At 48.5% G+C, this 20,643-nt stretch overlaps 1 protein-coding gene across 1 annotated transcript in view; it reads right to left on the bottom strand.

Moving 5' to 3' along the window:
• The window catches only part of PTH1R (parathyroid hormone 1 receptor), an 85,950-nt gene that overhangs the window by 1,571 nt on the left and 63,736 nt on the right, over nt 1-20,643 (bottom strand). Inside the window, exons 5-12 of the mRNA XM_041408623.1 lie at nt 20,496-20,590; nt 17,889-18,075; nt 14,502-14,655; nt 7,957-8,017; nt 5,943-6,009; nt 2,578-2,672; nt 614-755; nt 127-168 (exon numbers count right to left, since the gene is read on the bottom strand). Coding sequence (XP_041264557.1) covers nt 127-168; nt 614-755; nt 2,578-2,672; nt 5,943-6,009; nt 7,957-8,017; nt 14,502-14,655; nt 17,889-18,075; nt 20,496-20,590 — 843 coding nt within the window. The remainder of the gene's footprint in view (nt 1-126; nt 169-613; nt 756-2,577; nt 2,673-5,942; nt 6,010-7,956; nt 8,018-14,501; nt 14,656-17,888; nt 18,076-20,495; nt 20,591-20,643) is intronic.

The following is a 20,643-nucleotide window of genomic DNA, read 5'->3' as shown; positions in this document are numbered from 1 at the left end:
AACTGAGAGACCTTGGACTGCAAGAGAAGTTTGTTTATTATAGAAAAATGAGGATGTGCTGATGTGCATCCACCTGGGTGTGGAATTAACCCAAGAAGGGAGGGAATTAAGACGTTCATGACTCACCTCTCCATTGCAAAAACAGTATATGATGGCAACAAAAAATCCCTGAAAGGAGAAGAAACAACAAATTAATGGGAATTTAGGGAAATTTGGGTCTCTTTTCTGCCCAGCACCCCCAGACTTCTCTGAGACTAGAGATGTTCAAAACCTTCTGTGGAAAATGAGTGCAAGAAATGTGGGATTGTTCAGTGGGGCAGGAGAGGGAAACAGATGGACAAGGATCCAGCAGAGTGTCCTGGGGGACAAGAGGCCAACGGGATCCTGGGGAGAACTGGGAAGAATTGGGAAGAACATTTTTTGCTGGACAAATTTCCCATTTTCTTGCTGCATTTTGCAAGTAGAAAAGATCTGAGGCTCAAATGTTTTCAAATCCCCTCATGAATTAATTCTAGTGTACTGTAAACCCAGCCCTGCTTCCAAAGGCAGCCTTGCACGCACGTTCCCCTCCTCTCCCCACTGAAATTCCCATGTTTTCCTGGAGTTCCAATACCTGGAAAGAGTTGAACAGCATTTCATAGTGCATTTGAACTTGCCAAAGAATCCCTGACACGTCTGTGTATGGCATAGCCATGAAAACAATATAGTGAACGCCAAACAGAGGCATAAGGACGAGGGTAGATTTCAGCAGCTTCCTGCAGGGAAAAAAAAAAAAAGGAAAGAATGGGAAAAGAAGGGGAAAAAAAGGGGGAAAAAAGGGGAGAAAAAAAAGGGGAAAAAAAGGAAAAAAAAAAGGAATTAGTGCATGGATAAACATCCCTGGCATTACCAGCCCAGCCAGGTTTGTCACTGGGCATGAGCTGCTCGTGGTTTTCTCCTTGTTCCCTTGGATATGGGATGTTTGCACAGGTGCTGTGGAATTCCACCTGGAATTCCAAGCTGTTGGTTCATGCTCCAGCATGTGCCAGTCCAACCCTCGACATGGCCTCGTGTGATGCTGGAGGTGACAACGCTGAGGTGGCTTTTCCAGCCTCAGACCAACTCCAGGTTTGGGTCAGGATCATGGCGGAGAAGGTGGAAAGGAACGAAAGGAATTTGTGCTGCAATTCCAGCCCTTAGGCTCCAACTAAAATCCACCAAATCCCCTTATCCCTACAGGATGGTTCTCCATCTTCCCGTGGTCCTACACGGCCCGCAGTGGCTGCCACTGCTTGGGCAGGAGGGTGGAGAATCGACTTCCAGAGGTCTTTTCCAGCCTCAACCACTCCCTTGAGGCAAGACAGGAAAATCCACCTGGATTGCTCCTGTGCAACGAGCAGACCTGGAGCAGAGGGAATGGGTTAGGTTTGGGATTACTCCAAATCTCCAGGGGAAGAGGACAGAGCAGAGGTGAACACTCTGAGGAGGTGCTTTGGGCTTCAGCATCACTTGGAAAAGCTCCTTTTTCCAGGGAGCAGCTCCGCCTCAGCACAGGATCAGTGCTGGGGACTCCACGGAGGCACCACAACCCGGAGTATTTGGCTGGGCTGGCTCCGGAGGGAACCAGCTTTGCCTGGAAGTGACATTAATTGAGGGATTAGACCTCGTGCCAAGAGTTCCAGCAAGTGCCCGAGTGCAGCAGGGATCGGGAAGGGCGGGAATCGCTCCCAGCAAGGCCCGGCACCGCCTCTGTCCAGCGCCTGCAAACCACCGAGGGAATTTAACACTTTAAAAGGAGCAGGCCACATCCAAACCATAATTAATGGCAAAGCTTCAGCCAGGGAGAAGTAAATAAATGGATAAATCAGAGCCCTGACAGGGCAGCAAGGAAAACTGGGAGGTGTTTTCCTGCCAAATCTCCCTCCTGCCTCCAATGTGTGTTTGGAGAGGGAGGTGGGAGCGATGAGCTCATGGTTTACATTCCAAACCATTCCGCTCTCCCCCCTTCCCAAGTGTTCTGTTGGGCAGTCCAGGAGATCCCAAGAAGCGTTGGGAGCTCTCAAGCAGCCGTGGTGTCCCAGCAATCCGATTTTTCCATCTGATTTTTGACCATGCTACAAATAACCTGAATTATCAAGGGAGACCAGCTGGCAGAACAAAGGAAAACCAAACAAAAAACGAAACTAAATTGGAATCTTTTTTTCAGTTCAGGCAAGGCACTGAAACACCCGCTCAAGGGCAGGTTTAACCAATAGGCCAAGCTTAACAAAGCACAGGAGGGAAATAAAAATAAGCAAATACACCGATACAAGTTTTATGGCCTTCAACAGCACAACAATGTTTTATTTTTGTACTTTGGGTTCAAAAACTGGCTGAAGAGCTGGAATTCCTCCCTAACCTCCAGCAGGCTGGATTTGAAAGGTTTAGGAGAGTTTTAAATTGCTCTGGTTCATTCTTCATTACCACACTTGGAAGAAAACAAATTTTTTGAGTTATTTTGGGTGGCATCAGTGTCACCCTGGGCTTTCTCCACAGCCAAGGGGGTGGACCAAGGACTTTGTCCCATCCCAGAAAGGGGACAGGGCAGGTGACACTCACCTGTACTGTTGTCTCGAGTCACACCTCCCTGCATTCGTCTCTCGGAGCTTGGTTGCGAGGACTCTGATAATATTGATAAAGAGAATAAAATTTACCTGCAGGGAAAAGAAAACAAACAACAAAGAAATGAGAGCTGTTAAAAAAAATTGATGAGAATGGTGGAGTTGTTCAGTTGGTGTTTCCCCAGGTGAGGCAGAGGATGGGACTGGGGGGAAGCTCCTCCTGTGGAAGGGATGAGCGTTTCAGGAATGATCCCGGGGTTTTTAACCTTCGGGGAGAATATGGAATGGCTCACGAGGTGTGGACATCTCACATGGAAACATCTGAGCCAGCCAGCACAGCAGGCACCTGGAGGAGGCCAAAAAGAGGTTTTATTTGTCTTTACAGCCCAGCTAGGATTAAGACCCCCTTGGGATACAGAAGCACTCGTAGGATGTCTTCCCACATTTCCATGTGCAAAAGGAAAGAGGAACAAGCCCAAGGCACCATGGTGAAGACACAAAGTGGACCTAAGTGGAGATGACAGCTCAAGAATGCAGAAGGACAATGAAACTGTTGGATTTCTCCCATATTCCCACTTCCTCTGGGAAGTGTTTAGGATGGAGCAGGCGAGGACAGTCAGGGAATATCATCTACTGCCTTTCAGGAGACACATCTGTGAACCCAACTCGTAGCCAGCTGCTCAAGATAATTCCAGTGGTGCCTTGGAACAGGCTGCCCCAGGAAGAAGTGGAATCCCCATCCTGGGAAAGTGGTGGAATTCTCATCCTGGGAAGTGGTGGAATCCTGTGTGGATGTGGCACTTGGGGACAAGGTCACCATGGTGGTGCTGGGGGAATAGTTGGACTTGACCTGGGAGAGCATTTCCAACCTTCGTGATTCCACAATTCCAGTCTTGTCCTACAGGAACGCACTGAGGAAAATTTAATGGCAACACCTCATGGAGAGGAAAGACGGTTCAGCACTGGGGAGATTCCCATCTTCGTAGAGCTCTTCAGAGCTTGGTTTCCCTGGATTCCACCAGCTGCTGGCCCAGCCAAACCCTTCCCTGGGACTATGGAGAGGGTCCAGGCAGGAACATCCTGTAACCTCAGGGATCAGATCCATGTTGTTGGATAATGCCTATGATTCCTCTGGAGCCTTCAGAGACACCAAACTACCACACCACACACCAGCTCGGAGTTTTTGGGAGGGACCATTGTGAACCTCAAGCTGGGTGATCCAGGAGACCTCCTTGGATTCATTTTGGCTGGAGCCAGAGCAGATCCATGTTCTGGCATTTCCATGACAGAGACTTCTCCACCACAACCATTGAAGAGTTGTTCTCACAGTCAATTATCCTCCCTGGGAAAACCAGGAATTCCCTGAGCTGCTGAGCCAGCAGGGCTTGGTTTGCCATGGCTTTGTCACCTGTGGTTGGATTCCTCCTCCTCTGAGGAGGTGCAAGCTCGTTTGGAACTGTTCTCCATGAAAAAAGCAGGGAAGGTCGTGCCACACTCTTTCCATCACTGGGGCATGAGTGAAAATTCTCTCCCATATCCCTTTCCTTGTTTTCATGAGGTTTGTGGGAATTTTACATCCCTGCAACCCCATTCCCTGAGCTCCATTTGGCTGAAATTTCCTGACTGACACAGGAATTAAAAAAGGAGGAATGGACAGACTGACAGGCAGGGAAGGACAGAGTCTGGGGGCATTTAATTCCTTGGAAACCATCTGAAAGGGAAAAAGCAAGCAGGATTTATGTCTCTACAGGAGCTATTCCAGCTTTAAAGACTCCAAAGTGGGATATTGTTCTGCATTTGTCATCAAAATTAAAGATGCCCAACCCTATCACACCCAGAAGGGAAACTCCTCTGATTTCCCCAAATGTGCTAAATTTGAAAAGAAATCCAGACAAAGGAATCACATACAAATTAGCAGAAAGCGGAGAGATTTTAAATCCCTCAGCCGCCAAAATCTCATCCAGAAAATGCAGGGCTTAGTCCAGCAACGTGGGAACGGCAGAACCAGCCAAGTGAACAATACGAACCCACAGAAATTAAACAGACACAACCCACAGAATATTTTTGCATAATAAACAGCTGGATTTGCAAATTGCCAGGGCACAGGCACAACCTCCTGGAGAAACCTTATTTTTCCAAGGATGAGCCTCAATTGGGCTCTTTCTCCTCTGCTAATTGGCCTTCAAATGAAATGCAATGGGGTTGCTGGAATTAATTTAATTGAACCATCTGAATGTTCTTCTCCAGCCTCTGCTGTTCCATTTCCAAAGATGTGGTCTCGGTGATGCCTTTCTTCCAATGAATTGCTGGAGCCAGGTGGAGAATTTCCACCAAAAGGATGAAATCCAGCCCCCCCCCCACAAACCCCAAAGATCTCACCTAATGGCACAGATGAGCACATCCACCTGGGAAAATTTCCTGCTCTTTGTGTGTCTGCTGCTCTTCTCACCCACACTGGGCACCTTCCAAGGCCTCCTGATTTGGGAGGCAGGAGGAACAGCTTGATTCCAAACCCTCCGGACTGTGGAGAGATTCCTGCCAGTTCCATTCATGGATGAGTGGAAAGAGAGATGGGATTTGGGGGAGTGCATGAGCTCTTTGACATGGATTCTCCTCTGTTTTGGAGTCTCCTTCTTTGACATGGATTCCACCAGGAGACTGAGCAATGGAGAACCCCAAGTAAAGAGAGGGGGGGAGAGGGTAATTAATGAGCTCTTTAATTAGAACATAATTGAATTCACCTGGTGCAGATAATTAAATCCTATAACGCCCTCTCCAGCTTTGGAGAGCTCCTCTTGTGTTGGGTTAATGCCACTTGGATCCTTCCTTTCCCCTCTGGCTCCTGGGAGTGGGTTGGAATAATCCACCCTCAGAGAATAAAGATCCAGTCAAAGCTGGGATGGTTTCACTCCCCTTCCCACCTCAGACTTCTCAAACTTTTACCAGCTCAGAAATAATGGGTTGGCCCTGAAACACGCCTGGGAAAACTTTGGTCCAGCTACAGACCCCACATTCCATCTGTTCTGACTGGAGATGGCTGGTAAGAACATGTTATGATCCCTGAGAGTTTCCAAGATCATCTGGGTTGGAAATATTGCCTTGAGTGTTGGTTTCATTGATCATTTTTGGGTCTTAGCCCTGAAAATGTGGGATTTTTCTCTCCTTGAAGTCACTCACAAACCGTTCTGCCATAGTCAGCCGCCAAAATTCCAGGCAGGACAAACATGAACCCCTCAAAGTGGACATGGAAGGATTATTATAAGGCAGGATTTTTGATAACAGAGTGATTAGAGTAGGAAATCCTGGATCAGCACTTCACAAGGACCAAAAGGCCTCCCAGCCCCTCACTCATCCCATACTCACCACGATAGCTGCCAGGATGGGCACCTGAATAATCCACTTTAAATTGCCAGCACTCAAGTCCCAACACCTGAGGAGAGATGGACATCCTGTCAGGAAAGCACTGGAAGAGCAATCGACTCAAGAGTTCCGTTGGAAAAATCCCTCTGGAAGGATGAGCTCCTCCAAAGCCTGGTGGAAGGACCCTGCTCTGACCCTGCCTGCACTCAGTGAGACTTGGGAATATCCCTTTTCCTACTGTTATGCTACTAAAAAAATGAGAATATTGCTACGGTTGGGATGGTTCTGCTCTCCAGAGGGTGAAGTTCTTTCCAGCTCTTTCCACACCCATCCAGACTTGTCCCTTCTGGGCAGGAACAGATCAACAGATCCTTTTCCACTTCTTCACTTCCTCACCAGAAAAAACAAAAATCCCTACATTAAAAGTAACCCAGGTTTTATGAACACAGGGGAGGCTGAACTGATGTGCGATCACAGAATCCTGGAATGGGTTGGGTTGGAAGGGACCTTAAAGATTATTTAATTCCCAATCCCTGCCATGGGAGAGAGGTTGCTCCAAGCCCTGTCCAACCTGGCCTTGGACATTCCAAGGATGAGGCAGCCACAGCTTCTCTGGGTGACCTGTGCCAGGGCTTTCCCACCCTCAAAGGGAAGAAATTTTCCCAATATCCCCTCCATCCCTGCCCTCTGGCAGTGGGAAGCCATTCCCTGTGTCCTGTCCCTCCAGTTCCTGACGGATAATCCCTTCAGTTTCCCTGTAGGCCTCTTCAATCCTGGATATGTCCCTGCTCATGGCAGGGGCTTGGATTAGATGACCTTTAAAGGTCTTTTCCAACCCAACCATTCCATGATTCCCCCTTGGAATAAACCTGCACAGCTTCCCATGGGGACAGGTGGTGATGGGGACAGTGCTGGGGTTCCACATTCGCTTCCTGGGGGTTTCCTTCAACCCTGCCCTTGCAGCCAAAATCCCCCGAAATCTTTTATCTCCATCCACCGTCAGTCCTTATCCCAGTGAGGACTGGGAGGGCCAATTAGTGATGATGTTGGGATGTTGGGATGCAATCCTCCATCTGCCAAGAAGGGACAGGCTCTATTTTCTCCCAGGAGCTTCAGCAGCCATTGGAAAAGCTGACTCGGCGCTAATTATTCTGTTGGAATTCTCTCCAGCTCTGGAGGCAGGGATGCCACAGCTTTTCCTTATCTGACCCAGGTAGCCCCCACATGGCATTGGCAGTTTTCCCAGGCCAGCTCCTCAGGGAAGGCGAGGCCGGAAAGCCTCCAGTGCTCCCTGGAACCTCTGTGAGGATGAGCGGGTGTCACGGGTGTGTCACCCTTCAGTGTCATGGATGTGTCACCCTTCAGAGGCTCTGCTGATCCACCCGCCCAAGCCTGGAGCTGAAATTGCCTTTGGAAAGCAGTGTCTTCCCATGCAGAGGCATTTGGGAATGCCCAGGGGCCCTCAGATGGAGGATCCTGGGGACATGGAAGCGCTTGCGTGGTCAGGCCTGTGAGTTTTGGGAGAAAGGCCAGGTTGTATGGGGCTTGGATATCCCAACCTGGGACAGTGGAAGGAGTCCCTGCCCATGGCAGGGGTGGGATGGGATGAGCTTTAAGGTCTCTTCCAACCCAAACCATGCTGGGATTGCAAAATCCATGGAGGAGTTACAGTTCTACCACCCCACCACCACCAAATTCTCTAGCTGTACTGCAGCTGCTGTGTCTCAAACTCATTCCTGTTCGTTCAGGATTTTAAGGATCCCTGTCTTGTCCCTGCCCAGCTGTGACACAGTCCCCTTATCTCCAGGGATAACAACTGCAGGTATTCCCATTTATTGGGTCCTGCAAAACAAAAGGAAATATTATCCTTCCCTTCCATCCACCACTCTCCATCAAAAGTTAATGATGTCGCAATAGAATTCCAACTTTATCTGCTTCTTTTTCCTTTTGGATTCACCCGTAAATCCCACAAAACTCTGCGCATAAAAGGGAGAGAAGGAAACCCAGTGGGACTTACTCTGTGTCGGCCAGAGTGGCTCTGACGCTGGCCCACACTGTGACAAACACAGCAGGGAGTCCTGCAAAAGAACACAGGTGACACGAGGTCAGTGGGGACCGAGGGCTCCGGCACCAAAATTCCAGGTGGAGTGGGTTAGGGGAAGGGGGAAGGAGCAGCTTTTAATTATTCAGGCATAAGTGAGCCTGGGAAAGGCTGAGCTTTCACATCTGAGAGCTGAACTGGTTCAGTTTGGGGTGCTCACAACAAAGACATTGAGGGGCTGGAACGTGTCCAGGAAGGAAAAGGAGTTGGGAAAGATCTGGAAAACTCCTGAGGGAGCTGGAAAGTGGCTAAGCCTGGAGAAAAGGAGGCTCAGGGGGGACCTTGTGGCTCTGCACAGCTCCTGACAGGAGGGGACAGCCGGGGGATTGGGGTCTGCTCCCAGGGAACAGGGACAGGAGGAGAGGGAACGGCCTCAGGCTGGGCCAGAGGAGGTTTGGGTTGGAAATTGGGAAAATTCCTTCCCCAGAAGGGGCTGTTACACATTGGGACTGCCCAGGGCAGGGGGAGTCCCCATCCCTGGAGGGATTTAAATCCCTGTGGATGTGGCACTTGGGGACATGGTCAGGGGTGACCTTGGCAGTGCTGGGAATGGTTGGACTCGATGATCTCTGAGGTCTGGGAGTGCTGGAACCTGAGAGACTGAAACTGGCTTTGGCCAACTCATCCCATGGGAAGCAGAGAACTCTGCTCTGGAGCCAGGCTGGGAGAGCTGGGAATGTTCCCCTGAAGAAGAGAGGGATCCAGGGACAGCTCAGAGCCCTTCCAGTGTCTGAAGGGGCTCCAGGAGAGCTGGAGAGAGTCTGGGGACAAGGCATGGAGGGACAGGACACAGGGAATGGCTCCCAGTGCAGAGGGCATGGATGGATGGGAGATTGGGAATTGGGAATTCCTGGCTGGGAGGGTGGGGAGGGGCTGGGATGGAATTCCCAGAGCAGCTGTGGCTGCCCCTGGATCCCTGGCAGTGTCCCAGGCCAGGTTGGATGAGGCTTGGGATAGTGGAAATTGTCCCTGCCCATGGCAGAAGGTGGAATGGGATTATCCTCAAGACCCCATCCAACCCAAACTATTCCATGATTCCATGATTCCAATGGTTTTATGCAGCACACCTTCTCCAAGATATTTCCTCCCTTCCTTCACATCAAGGAGAGGGTAAAGCAAGAGTCAGGCTCTGACAGTTTTTCACTGGATGGGTTGGAAGCTCTGTTAAATACAAGAGAGCTGCTGCACGAAGCAGAGAAATGCTAAAATTCTGGATTGTGCTTCCAAAATATCCAGCCAAAGGTTCATTCCCAAAGGAACCATCCTGATTTCAGCACAGCTACCCCAGGCCATCATCTTTTCCCTATGAAACGAGGAAAAAAAATCCCCAATATCCAAATGCAACCTTGTATTTATTTTTTTTTAGGGTCCAGTTATTTGTACAACTGAGTCCCCTACTGGCTTCCCTTAAAAAGCAGGATCCAATCCACAGTAGCTTCCACAAATTTGGGAAGAATGACCCCTTTCAGGTGGAAAAAAAAAATATTAAAAAATAAATAAAGGCGACATTTATCAGTGGGGACTGTGAAGAGGCTGTTCCCAGTCTAAGCTCACTGGGGCTCGGGGATAAGCCCAGGCTTAACTTTCAGCATGCACTTAAGTCTCATTAGGGTGCTTAAAGGTTTTCCTGACCACGGGGTGTGGAGCAGGGACGGCTGTGTCCCAAACCCAGGGACAACGGGGCCCTTATCCAGGCTGGGAGCTGGGAATGCCGAGGTAATATAAGAAAGCATAAATAATTAAACACAGAGCCTCACTCAGGCCCAGCGCTCCTACAAAGCCACATTTATAAGGAATTCATCCCGCTCCACAATTCCCTGTGCTGCTGGCACTGGGAAGAAAATCCTTGACCTGTTGCACTGGGAACTTGGAGCGAGGGAAGTGAGGGCTCGGGGAAGGTGACAGGCACCAGCTCTTTCCTCCTCCCTGTCATCCACCCATTCCAGGCTCTGGAAAATCACCCAAGGTTTAAATGGATTGAATTTTTTGGTGCTCTTTCAGTTTATATCCACTGAGGAGCTGCCATGTTGAAAGGCTGTCCATGGGATATTGGATATTCCCACAGCAGCGAAGCTCTAAGTCTGAGGGATGGATTTTTTTGGGAGATTTGGATATACTTGACAGGAATCTGTTCCTCTCTTGCCTGTCCTGAGCTTCAGAAGAGACGCAATTCCCATTCCTACTAATCCTGTGCCGACTTCATGCTGCCAACCAACCATAAAATACCCAGGAGAAAAGAGTTATCCCTAAAAATCCCAACGTGCATGGAGGGATGGATGGAGGGATGGATGGAGGGAGGGATGGATGGATGGATGGATGGATGGATGGATGATGGATGGATGATGGATGGATGATGGATGAGGGATGGATGGATGGATACATGGATGGATACATGGATGGATGGATGGATACATGAATGGATGGATGGATGGATGGATGGATGGATCCATGGATACATGGATACATGGATGGATACATGGATAGATGGATGGATACATGGATACATGGATGGATGGATGGATGATGGATGGATCCATGGATACATGGATGGATGGATGCATGGATGGATGGATGCTCTTCCTGACTCCAGCCCAGCCCCCACCGTGCCGTGAGCGACTTGTACAGAATCCACATTGTATGCGCTGTGCATTTCCAGCCACACACACAGTGTGTACAATGCAGGTGCTATAAAGTCAGGAATCTCCCCAGCAGCTAGAAAATGGGAAAGATCTGCTGGCCACCCCTTCATCTCGAGGGCTTTTCCTGTGTCCATGTCTCCCAGCAGCTGGAAAAATGGATTTCATGCATGTGGAGTGAGGGTGTGACTGCTGGAATGGAGTTTAGGAATAAAGAACTTGTGTAGGTCTAGGATTCTGGTCTCAATTCCCTGGGTTTTAAGAGCTTCTCTGAGGAACAATGCCTGTGTTTTATGAGTCCCTCTGTGTCCCTTTTTCCTTATGTTTAATGGGAATAACAATAATACTTTTAAGGCCTCTGGTCCTGCTTGGTACACATTTTTCAGGGCAGGATTATTCCTGCTTGGATAAACACGCAGGGCTCATCATCATGGATTTTTGGGGCACCTCCCACCATCCTTTATCTTTTCCAGGTGTCCCTGCAATCCCCAGTTTGATGAAATCCAGGGCAGCCCAGGCATGTGTGTGGGAATTAACGCAGTGTGAAGGAGAAACGCCAATGGAATCAGCTTGGGTTTCCTGGCTATTGGTCATGGTTCCTAAACTTCCTTCAAAAAAACAGCTGCACGGAGCTGGGAGTCTCCCAAGGGATTTATTGTTGCCCATAATGTCATTATTTATTTATTTTGGGTGGGTGCTGGCATGGAACGAATTCCTTTCCATCAGCAGGGTCTCCCTTGGAAGAAGGGAATTGAGGACTTTGATGGAGCTTGTGCCAGTGAGGATGTGGATTGAAAATACCGGACAAAAATCTATGGAGATGACATCAAAGTATTGCTCTTTGTCCCGCTTTTCCAAGAAATAAGATGTTTCAGGGTGATTTTTGCTCCCTGTTTCCACCTTGGAGATTTCCAGGCAGGACAAATTCAATGCTGATTATTCCCAGAATATTCCAGTTTTGGGGGCAAGTCTGTCTTTTCTGTGGAATAACTATTCATCCCTGATTCCCTGTCACTCATTGCTGCGGTGTGGGCAGGATCCAGTGCCCGCTGCAGGGAACTGGAATTTTTCCACTGTCTCCAGTGGCTCCTGGACTGGTTTGCCCTTTCCAGTGCCCAAAAATTATCCAAACAATCCGCCAGAGCGGGTGCCTGTGCGGACATTATCATCCCAATCCAAACAAAGCAATCCCCACTGCCACCGGAGGGTTCGTGTGTTCTCATTCCAGAGGAATTTCCACGGGGCAGCCTCAGGCTTCTGGAAGCCCAGGGATGCTGGCTGTTGTGACAGGTGTGACTCCAGCCCTGTGGTCGCTCCGATAAAATGATTATTCCCTGGCAGAACTTGGGAGAGCTAACGAGAGCAATCGCTGCCTGTCCCAACTTTTTCCTTTGGTTTTGCTTGTTAAACACATGGCATTATTTTCCAGCTGCTTCCCTCTCCTCCCAAATTCCCGCAGGGGAATTGCTTCTTTAAGTCTGCTCTTTGCAGTTTAATGTTGTTTTTTGAGAGGGAGTTTTTACAGAGCCTGAAGGTTTGGAGGAAGATGAGTTTGTTTCTCTTTTCTAATTTAATTTGGTTGGGGTTTTGTTCATTTGCTTTAGCAAAGAGGTGCCATCCAAAGCCCTCTCTGGCCCTCAGCAGCTGAGATAAGAAATGCCAAATCCCCAAAATAGAATCCCAGAACGATCTAGGTGATAAGGGACCTTAAATCCCATCTCATTCCACCCCCTGCCAAGGGCAGGGACAATTTCCACTGTCCCAGGTTGCTCCAAGTCCCATCAAATATCTCTTAATTTGTTAATTTTCCCAAAATTTTTCCAGCCATCCAGGACCAGGCTTTTCCTGAGAGATGGATTCCCACTTTGGAATATTTCTATATTTACACTTCCCATGGTTATCATCTGTCATCACCAGCAGTTTCTGACATATGGAGCAGCTGAACAGGAGTTTTGGGAGCAGCTCCTTCTCTGTATCCCATTTGGGAAGGAGAAAGGCTGGAGAGAGCCCTGCCCTGGAGTATTGAATCCCAAAAATCTGCAATCCTTCATCAACTCGGTTCTGGGTTCCCTGCCTTGCTCTGAGCTCCACTGTTAAGGACAGCCACCAACTTTTTTCCATAAAAATCTCATTCTGGAACAGGGGTGGGGGTGGTGCACGCCTGAACCTTGTCCTAAAAATGCACTCAGGATGTGGCCAGGTGGATTTGGGATATGGAATTTGGGAAGTGGGGCTGTGCCAGGTAACCACAACCCCCCGGACAGGTTTTCCTGCTCATTCCTGTTTAAACCCACACCCCATTATCCTTCCTTACGTCCTCAAGGATCATCGGAAACATTCCCTGTTCTCCTCCCAACCTCCAGACTCCGAGACAACTGTGGGCAGTTGTTTTATTGTCCCAGCACCTCGTAACTCCTGGGAAGCCAAAATTAAAGCCAGGAGAGAACAGAAATCCCATTCTCCTCCGAAATGTGCGTGCCCAGAACGTCTTCTCCTAATGAGCCCCTTCCCTGCACCCACATCCCGCCCCTTTCTCGTTACTCAGGGAAAAGATGCCCAAGTTGAAAGAAAAGGAAAATAAAAAACTCTTCCCCACAAATTGCAGGTTTCCAGTGGTGTTCCAAGGCTCAGGAGACCTCAAGGATTTGAACCAGCTGAGGTTTGAGGGAGGAAATCAGAGCCTGGAGCTCTCATTGGGAGCAGATGCTCAAAACCTCCCGCAGATTTCTGCCCCTCCAGCTCAGCACTGGTTTCCCAGCAGGAGATCCTGGGAAGAGGTGGGGATAAATCCCTGAAATTTGCTGTCTCATCCCAAATTTAGCCCTCATATTTCCTACCCTGGAAGGGTGGCAAAATAGGGGGAGTGGTGAGGCACCGCCAGAGATTTGTGGCTGCCCCTGGATCCCTGGAAGTGTCCAAGGTCAGGTTGGACAGGGCTTGGAGCAGCCTGGGATAATGGGAGGTGTCCCTGGCCATGGCAGGGGTGGGGCTGGATGGGATTTGAGGTCCCTCCCAACCCCAACCCATCCTGGGATTCTCTGTCTCTTTGTGCTGCCTCTCCAAGCCTGGGCTGATCCTTCTGGAGAGCCTGGAAGAGCCACAGTGAAAACACCACAATTCCGGAAGGATAACACCACAATGCCGGAATGATAAAGGCTTCCCAGTGCTGGAATTCGAAATATAAGGAATTCTTAGAATTTTGAATTTGTAAGTCAAAGTTTAGAGTTAAACACGGGATTTGATTTAAGACTTTGGAAAAAGCTTTTAAATTTAGGTATTAGACATGAAAATGTAGATTTATAGTTTAAAGTAAAGACATTTACTTTACCTCAACTAAACTAAACTAAACCTCAGCTAAACAAAGTAAAAGAAAGTTTAGAGTTTTAGAGTTTAAGATATAGAAAAAATAAAAGTAGTTATAAAAGTAAACAAAAATATTAGAGTATAGTATTATAAGTTTGTGTATTATAATATAATTAGCTAAGAAAGTTTATACTGTAATATAAGTAAAAATATTTAAAGATTAGGTTAAAAATAGAAATATTTTTATTATTAGTGTTTTATTAATCAATAACTCCTTAAAAAGTCTTATAATTAAAGGCCTTGTATTTTTTTTTTAAAAGTCACATTTTTTAAAACTCAAAAGTCCCATCTCTAACTTACTCAAAACTCCCCACAAAAGAATTATCACATCCCAGGATGGAAAGCCTGTCCTTGCAAGAGCTGCTCATCCTGCCTCCATCCCCTCTCCCGTATTTCTGCACATCCAGAGTTTCCCTCAAGAACCACCTCCAGGAGGCTTTTCCAGGAGCAGCCATGACTTACCCCAGCCAAATAATGTGAATCCCCAGAGATATTTCTTCTCTGAGAAAAATGCCATGAAGATGAGGCTGTGGAGATAGAGCCCTTCCACCAGGATCCAGTAGTAATTGGTAGCCAGGAAGTAGAGGAAGAAGGTGACAGCTACTTTACAGCCCACCTGCAGCGACCACAGAAGGACAGAGAAGGAGCACGGGGTGAGATTCTTGTGCTGTGCAAACACATTGAGGAGGGGTGGGGAACGAGGTGGAGAAAGGAATTAAATCAGAAAATTCTGTTTCAGGGTTTTTTTAATGAGGGGGAAAACCTGTGGAAGAGCAGGAAAGATGAACTGTTGGGAAAAAACCCCTGAGCCAAAGATGATTTTTCCTACAGCAGGTGAGTTGGGAAGTAGAGAAAAAGATACGATGGCCTGATCCTGCTCTCTCCCAACCCAGGGATGAGGGGCTCACACACTCTCTGGAGCAGTTGGAGTTCATCTTTCCCTTATTTCATCTTTTCCTGTATTTCATCTTTTCCCTGTGTTTCATCTTTTCCCTGTGTTCCTTGTCCATGTTGGAGGCCAAAGGGCCTTGGCCAAGCTGTCCAGGTCTCTGGGTGTCCTGCTGAAGTCACAGCGCTTGGAATTACAACTCCTTCCTCAGCTCATGGAGAGACCAAGGTGGGATGGAGTCACCCCATTCCGTCATGGATGTCCACTGGACCCTCCAGGGTTGTTTGTCTGTCCTCAACAATTGAGAACCATTGCAGATGGCTCCAGCTGCCTTTGGAGCCAGATGTTCCAAGGGCAAACAGGACCTGGAGGATTTTCCCTGGAAATCCCAAGGTGTCCCACCTGAGCTGCAAGATGGGAGATCTGGGGGAGACTTCTAGGACATGGAGTTAAAGCTGAGCTCTCATTCCATGTTGAGCTGAAATCCTTTAATTTTTTGGGAGCAAAACCCTGGCTGTGACCCAACACTCCCTTGGGACAGAGTGGGATGAAGCCACCTTTCTTCCCAATTTCTCAGCTCCAGTAGGGAAAACTGCAAAATATTGGTGCCACTTAGGGATTAATCAGTACAAAGCCAGCTCTTGTCAGTGTGGATATCCTTGGAGTCTGGGAAGTTGGATTTCCCAGGAATTCTGTGGCTGCCACATCCCTTGCTCCATCTTTGTGCTGTCCCTTCCTTTAAGAGGAATACAAATGACTGACAGAAAATGCCAGTAATAATAATACCTTGGAAATAAAAAGCCAATTTTTTTTTATCCTGGCGCAGATCTTTTGCTAGTTTTTTGTCCATCAATATATACATCTATACATATATTTGCATATTGATAAGATATGCTCACATTACATTCTTTTTCTTTCAGAGAGAGAGGGAGTTAAAATAGATTAATTAAAAATCTCCCTAAATTAATAAATATTTTTTGTATTTATAAAAAATCCCCATCTAGGTTTGATAATATTTTCTATATTTATTTTTTATATTTATTGCCTCATGCAGGGAATGTGAGGCACTAATTGCTAAGTTCCCATTTCATTTGAAAACAAATGAAATCCATTAATTGTCGCCTTCATCGCTTGTTTGCCTTGCAATTCCGAAGAGTGGGAAATGCCATTAAATGTTAATATCCAAAGAATGTCATAGATTATTCTAATTATTCCTTATAATGAGCCCAGCAAGAGGAGAAACACCAAACAATGCAGTGAAACATTTTGTGTTCTTTCCAGAAAAAAAAGAGAGTTTTGGAGCGTGTTGAGTGAGACTCTGTAAATTAATGACACGGATCTCCATGATGGAAAAGGAACACAATGACAAAGTTCCAGTTGGGACACTTGGATGCACAGTGGGATATTCCCAAAACCTCTGATTTTTCACAGGGTGTTGCTGGTCCCTGGTTGTAGCACAAGCTGGGCAAGATTTGAGAAGCCAAGCAAATCCACAGCAGGAAGTTGATCCCAGAATCCTTGAGGTTGGAAAAGACCTCCATGCCCATCGAGTCCAAGCTGTGCCTGATCCCCACCAGAGCACCAAGTGCCACATCCAGGAATTCCTTGGATATCTCCAGGGGTGGGTACTCCGAACCTCCCTGGGCAGTTCCAAGGCTTGAGCACCCTTTCCATGGGGAAATTCCTGCTGGTGTCCATGCTGAGCCTGCCCTGGCCCAGCCTGAGGCCGTTCCCTCTCCTCCTGTCCCTGTTCCCTGGGAGCAGATCCCGACCCTCCGGCTGTCCCTTCCCTTCAGGGAACTGTGGTAAGTGAGAAGGTGAGAAGGATCTGGGCAGCACGCAGAGCCCAGATCCTTTGGGAATCCCATCTTTTTGTCAGCTTGGGAAGTGGGGCTTGTGTTCCCTGAGGTGGGGAGGTGGGATTTTCCCAAGGGATTTATGGTGGATTTGGGTTCATCCCATACCCGGGAGTTTTGCAGCATTTTCATCCCAAAGGAGCCCAAAGCGCTTTACAACCTCCTGGATTTCCATGGGAAATCCGGGATGGGACCAATCACAAGAAGAGCTGAGAGCTTTGGGGTGTGGGAAATGTGAGGATGGGCTTCATCCTGCCCAAGCACATGGACAGTGCAGATATTGCCATCAGAGATTTCTATACAGTGAAATCCCCATGGAATTTTGGGGAAGAGTCCAACTGACCTCACTTTCATTTTTATTTTGGGATGTTGACTTGTCTGCCTGGGTTGACTGCATTGACTCAACCCACCCATAAATGGAGACTGAGGTTCAGGGTGGACATCAGCAGGAATTTCCCTATGGAAAGGGTGCTCAGGCCTTGGAAGAAGCTGCCAGGGAGGTCTGGAGTGCCCATCCCTGGAGGTGTCCAAGGAATTCCTGGATGTGGCACTCAGTGCTCTGGGCTGGGGACAAGGCTGGGATTGGGGACCCACCATTAATTCCAAGATTGGACGACCTCGGAATTCTTTTTCAACTCAATGATTCTGTCCGAGGTCCCTCTCATAGACGCCACCTCCTTTTTTCAGATGTGCCCTACCATTTCCTATGACAGCACATCCTCCCCCCATTTTCCCTTCCAAAATGTCTTTTTCTCCATATGGGAGGGAGAAAAGTTGTGCATTCCCCATCCATGGAAGTCTTGTGAGCCAAGCTGGATGTGCCTTGTGCTGGGATGGTCAGGAATGCTTCCACAGCCAGAAATTCCAGGGGGTATCAGGGGAACGTAGATGGGAATCAAACCATCAACATTTACTGCCATGGGAGCAGCTTTTCCTTAGCTCAGGAATTGGGAATCCCTCTGAACCAATGGACTGAGGATGGGAAAGGACAGGAAGAGGCTGTGAAAGATGAGCAGCGTGGAAAATTCCCCAAAAGAATGTAAGTGTTGAACGGAGAGGACAAAGACATGAATCCTGGAAAACCACTGCTCTGGGAATACTCACAAACTGTGATTTATCTGCTGGAGGTGCTTCCGTGATGGATTTCAAGTCCTCCTCGGAGATCCGCTCCATCTCCTCCAGGGCTGACCCGGAGTACAGGACTGCGTCCTTCACGAAGATGCTGACGGCCCTCAGCATGAAGGACACAAACAGGTGCATGTGGATGTAGTTCCTAGTGCAGTGCAAACGTCTGGAAGAGGAGAAGAAGGATTGGGAAGTTTAGTCCGGCCGTTGGATGGAGCCAGGGCCACTTCTGGCTCTGGAGAGCCCCAGCTCCTCCCTCTGGCACCGTGCCCCTACAGGGAGCAGAGTGAGGGTCATGGCTCCCTGCTCTCCCATGGGGTTGGGAAATGGAATAATACCTTCTTCAGGGGCTTCAGGGAATCATTGAATGGTTTGGGATGGATGGGACTTCAAGCCCATCCAATCCCACCCCCTGCCATGGGCAGGAACCCCTCCCACTATCCCAGGGTGCTCCAAGCCCCATCCAACCTGGCCTTGGGCACTTCCAGGGATGGGGCAGCCACAGCATCTCTGGGCACCCTGTGCCATGGCCTCCCAACCCTGCCAGCCAGGAATTCCTTCCTAAAATCTTCTCTAACCTTGTCCCCTGGCAGTGGGAACCCATTCCCACTCTCCTATCCACTCCTGCCCTTCGATTCCAGAGGCTCCAGAACTTGGGGCTGCCAGAAACCTCTCAGAATTTCCTGTAAACCATTAATTTTTTTTCCCAGCTCAGTTTAAGAGCAACTCCAGCAGTAACTTGGGTGTGCTGGGCTGTTGTCCCTGATTTCCTGCTGTAAATGTCATCCTTTGGAGCAGTTTGTGGGCTCCATCCCAGCAATGGCAGCAGTGACCCCACAAATCCCAGTTGTAAAGCGCTTTAAGGTCCTTTTTGGAGGAAAAGCTTTTTTGGTGATGGTGAGATGTTCATGGGTCAGAACCAGGAAGAAGAGGTGTATTTTGGAATCAGGATTTTGGGAAAAAGGAACCAACCTCTTGGGGTCCCCTCTGTCCTCTGGTGCCATGCCTGCATTTATGAATGGGTTTATATTCCTCTTAAATCCCAATAATCTGCACTAATTAAAGGCTGTGTTTTTATCCCTTCTGCAGGACGTTATGATAACAACACCAGTTGTTCTCTGCGCTTCTATAATCCAAATTACTCCAAGTGGAACTGATGAGGTTTATTAAATGAGGATTGGCTTTGTCTCCTGCATTTGAAAGGGAGTCAATTAATCTCTGGATTATCGAGGATAAAATCTGGCTTGATCCCTGCTGCTGCTCTGATCCTTGGGATAAAGACGCTCCAGCACAGTTGCCCGGGTGGTCTGGGCTGGAAATGAAGTGGGATAAAGATATGGATAAAGAAAAACCAGGAATTCTCTTGCACACGTGGACATGGAATATTTTACAACCTTGCCAGTGTTCAGTGGGAAATGAAGTGGAGGGAAAAGGTCGGGAGAACAGGAGTGTGGTGGAGGGATGGGGTCTGCAGTGCCCTTTGGATTGGGTCTGTCATGGATTTGGGATTTGCTGTCCAAGCAAACCCCCCTGACACCTTTTGCTGTCTGCTGAGAGCTCTGAGCACTTTCAGAGCCCAAAGCCACACATTTCATTCCCAGTGTTCCATGTGCAGGGCTCGACTCAAGCTTCCCAAATCCCTCTGCAGACACCACGTGGCTGTTTTGGGTCCCACCAGCTCTTGTCCAGGTCTTGCTGGTTTTTTAGGAGAAGACACAAGCAGACATAGAAGGGAAGCAAATCTGGGGCTCAGGATTTGGGGTCACCCTGCTCTATGGGGTCACCAGATAGAACATTCCCAAAGGACAAATCCCTGGATATGGGTGACACCTTTCATCCCTCCCATCCCATGCTGTCTGTGCCAGCAAGAATCCCAGAATCCCAGAATGGTTTGGGCTGGAAGGGACCTTAAATATCATCCCATTCCAACCCTGACTCCTTCCATTATCCCAGGCTGCTCCAAGCCCTGTCCAGCCTGGCCTTGGACACTTCCAGGGATGGAAGCTGCAACACTGGATTGAGGAATGGATAAGGAGGGCTCAAAGTGGCATTTAGGGGTCTAAATCCCTTGGCAGGGATGGTGGGAAGAGAGGGGACACAATGGAGTCAGGAGGGTCATTTTTGGATCCCTGGGAAGAGCAGCAGTGTGGGGGGATTGGAGGAATCAGCCTGGGAGTTTTCCATCCCTTTCAACTGGTTTATCCTTCATGAACACTCGGACTTAGAGTGGGATTTCCCTCAGGGAATCTTATTTCTCTGCAAATCAGCCATCTAAAGCTAAGCCAGTCGCCTGCAGGGATAATAGGGACAGAAAATCCTGGAGAGTCTTCCAAGGAATTCCTGGAGACGCCTCTCTTCCCATTTGCTACAAAGAGGGCCTGGAAAACTCCACCTGAGGGAACGGAAGGAGTTCCAACATCCCACCCACCATCCCCCAGGAAGTTTGCCCTGGGATACCCTAACACAGCCCAAATCACAGATGCCACCACCACTGGTGGCTTCCTGAACTGCGCCACCCGAATTTTATCCTTCCGGAAAAACCCACGGCTTTTCCAGCGTCGCTTAGGTAAAAACAGAGCCGCCTACCTGAAGTATCCCAGGATAAGGACAGCAACTGTGAGGGATCCCAGGGAGATGGAGTATCCAACAGTATAAATCAAATAGAGGCGATCAAAGACCTCCTGCAGCAGAAATGATGGAGAAAACAGCGTCACATGGGGAACGCGGCCCTACT

This window comes from Onychostruthus taczanowskii, unplaced genomic scaffold (assembly GCF_017590055.1).
Source record: "Onychostruthus taczanowskii isolate IOZ18803 unplaced genomic scaffold, ASM1759005v1 scaffold3, whole genome shotgun sequence".
Classification (NCBI taxonomy): Eukaryota; Metazoa; Chordata; class Aves; order Passeriformes; family Passeridae; genus Onychostruthus; species Onychostruthus taczanowskii.
Note: the sequence above shows the minus strand (reverse complement) of the source record. Positions and strands in the feature narration are given on the sequence as shown.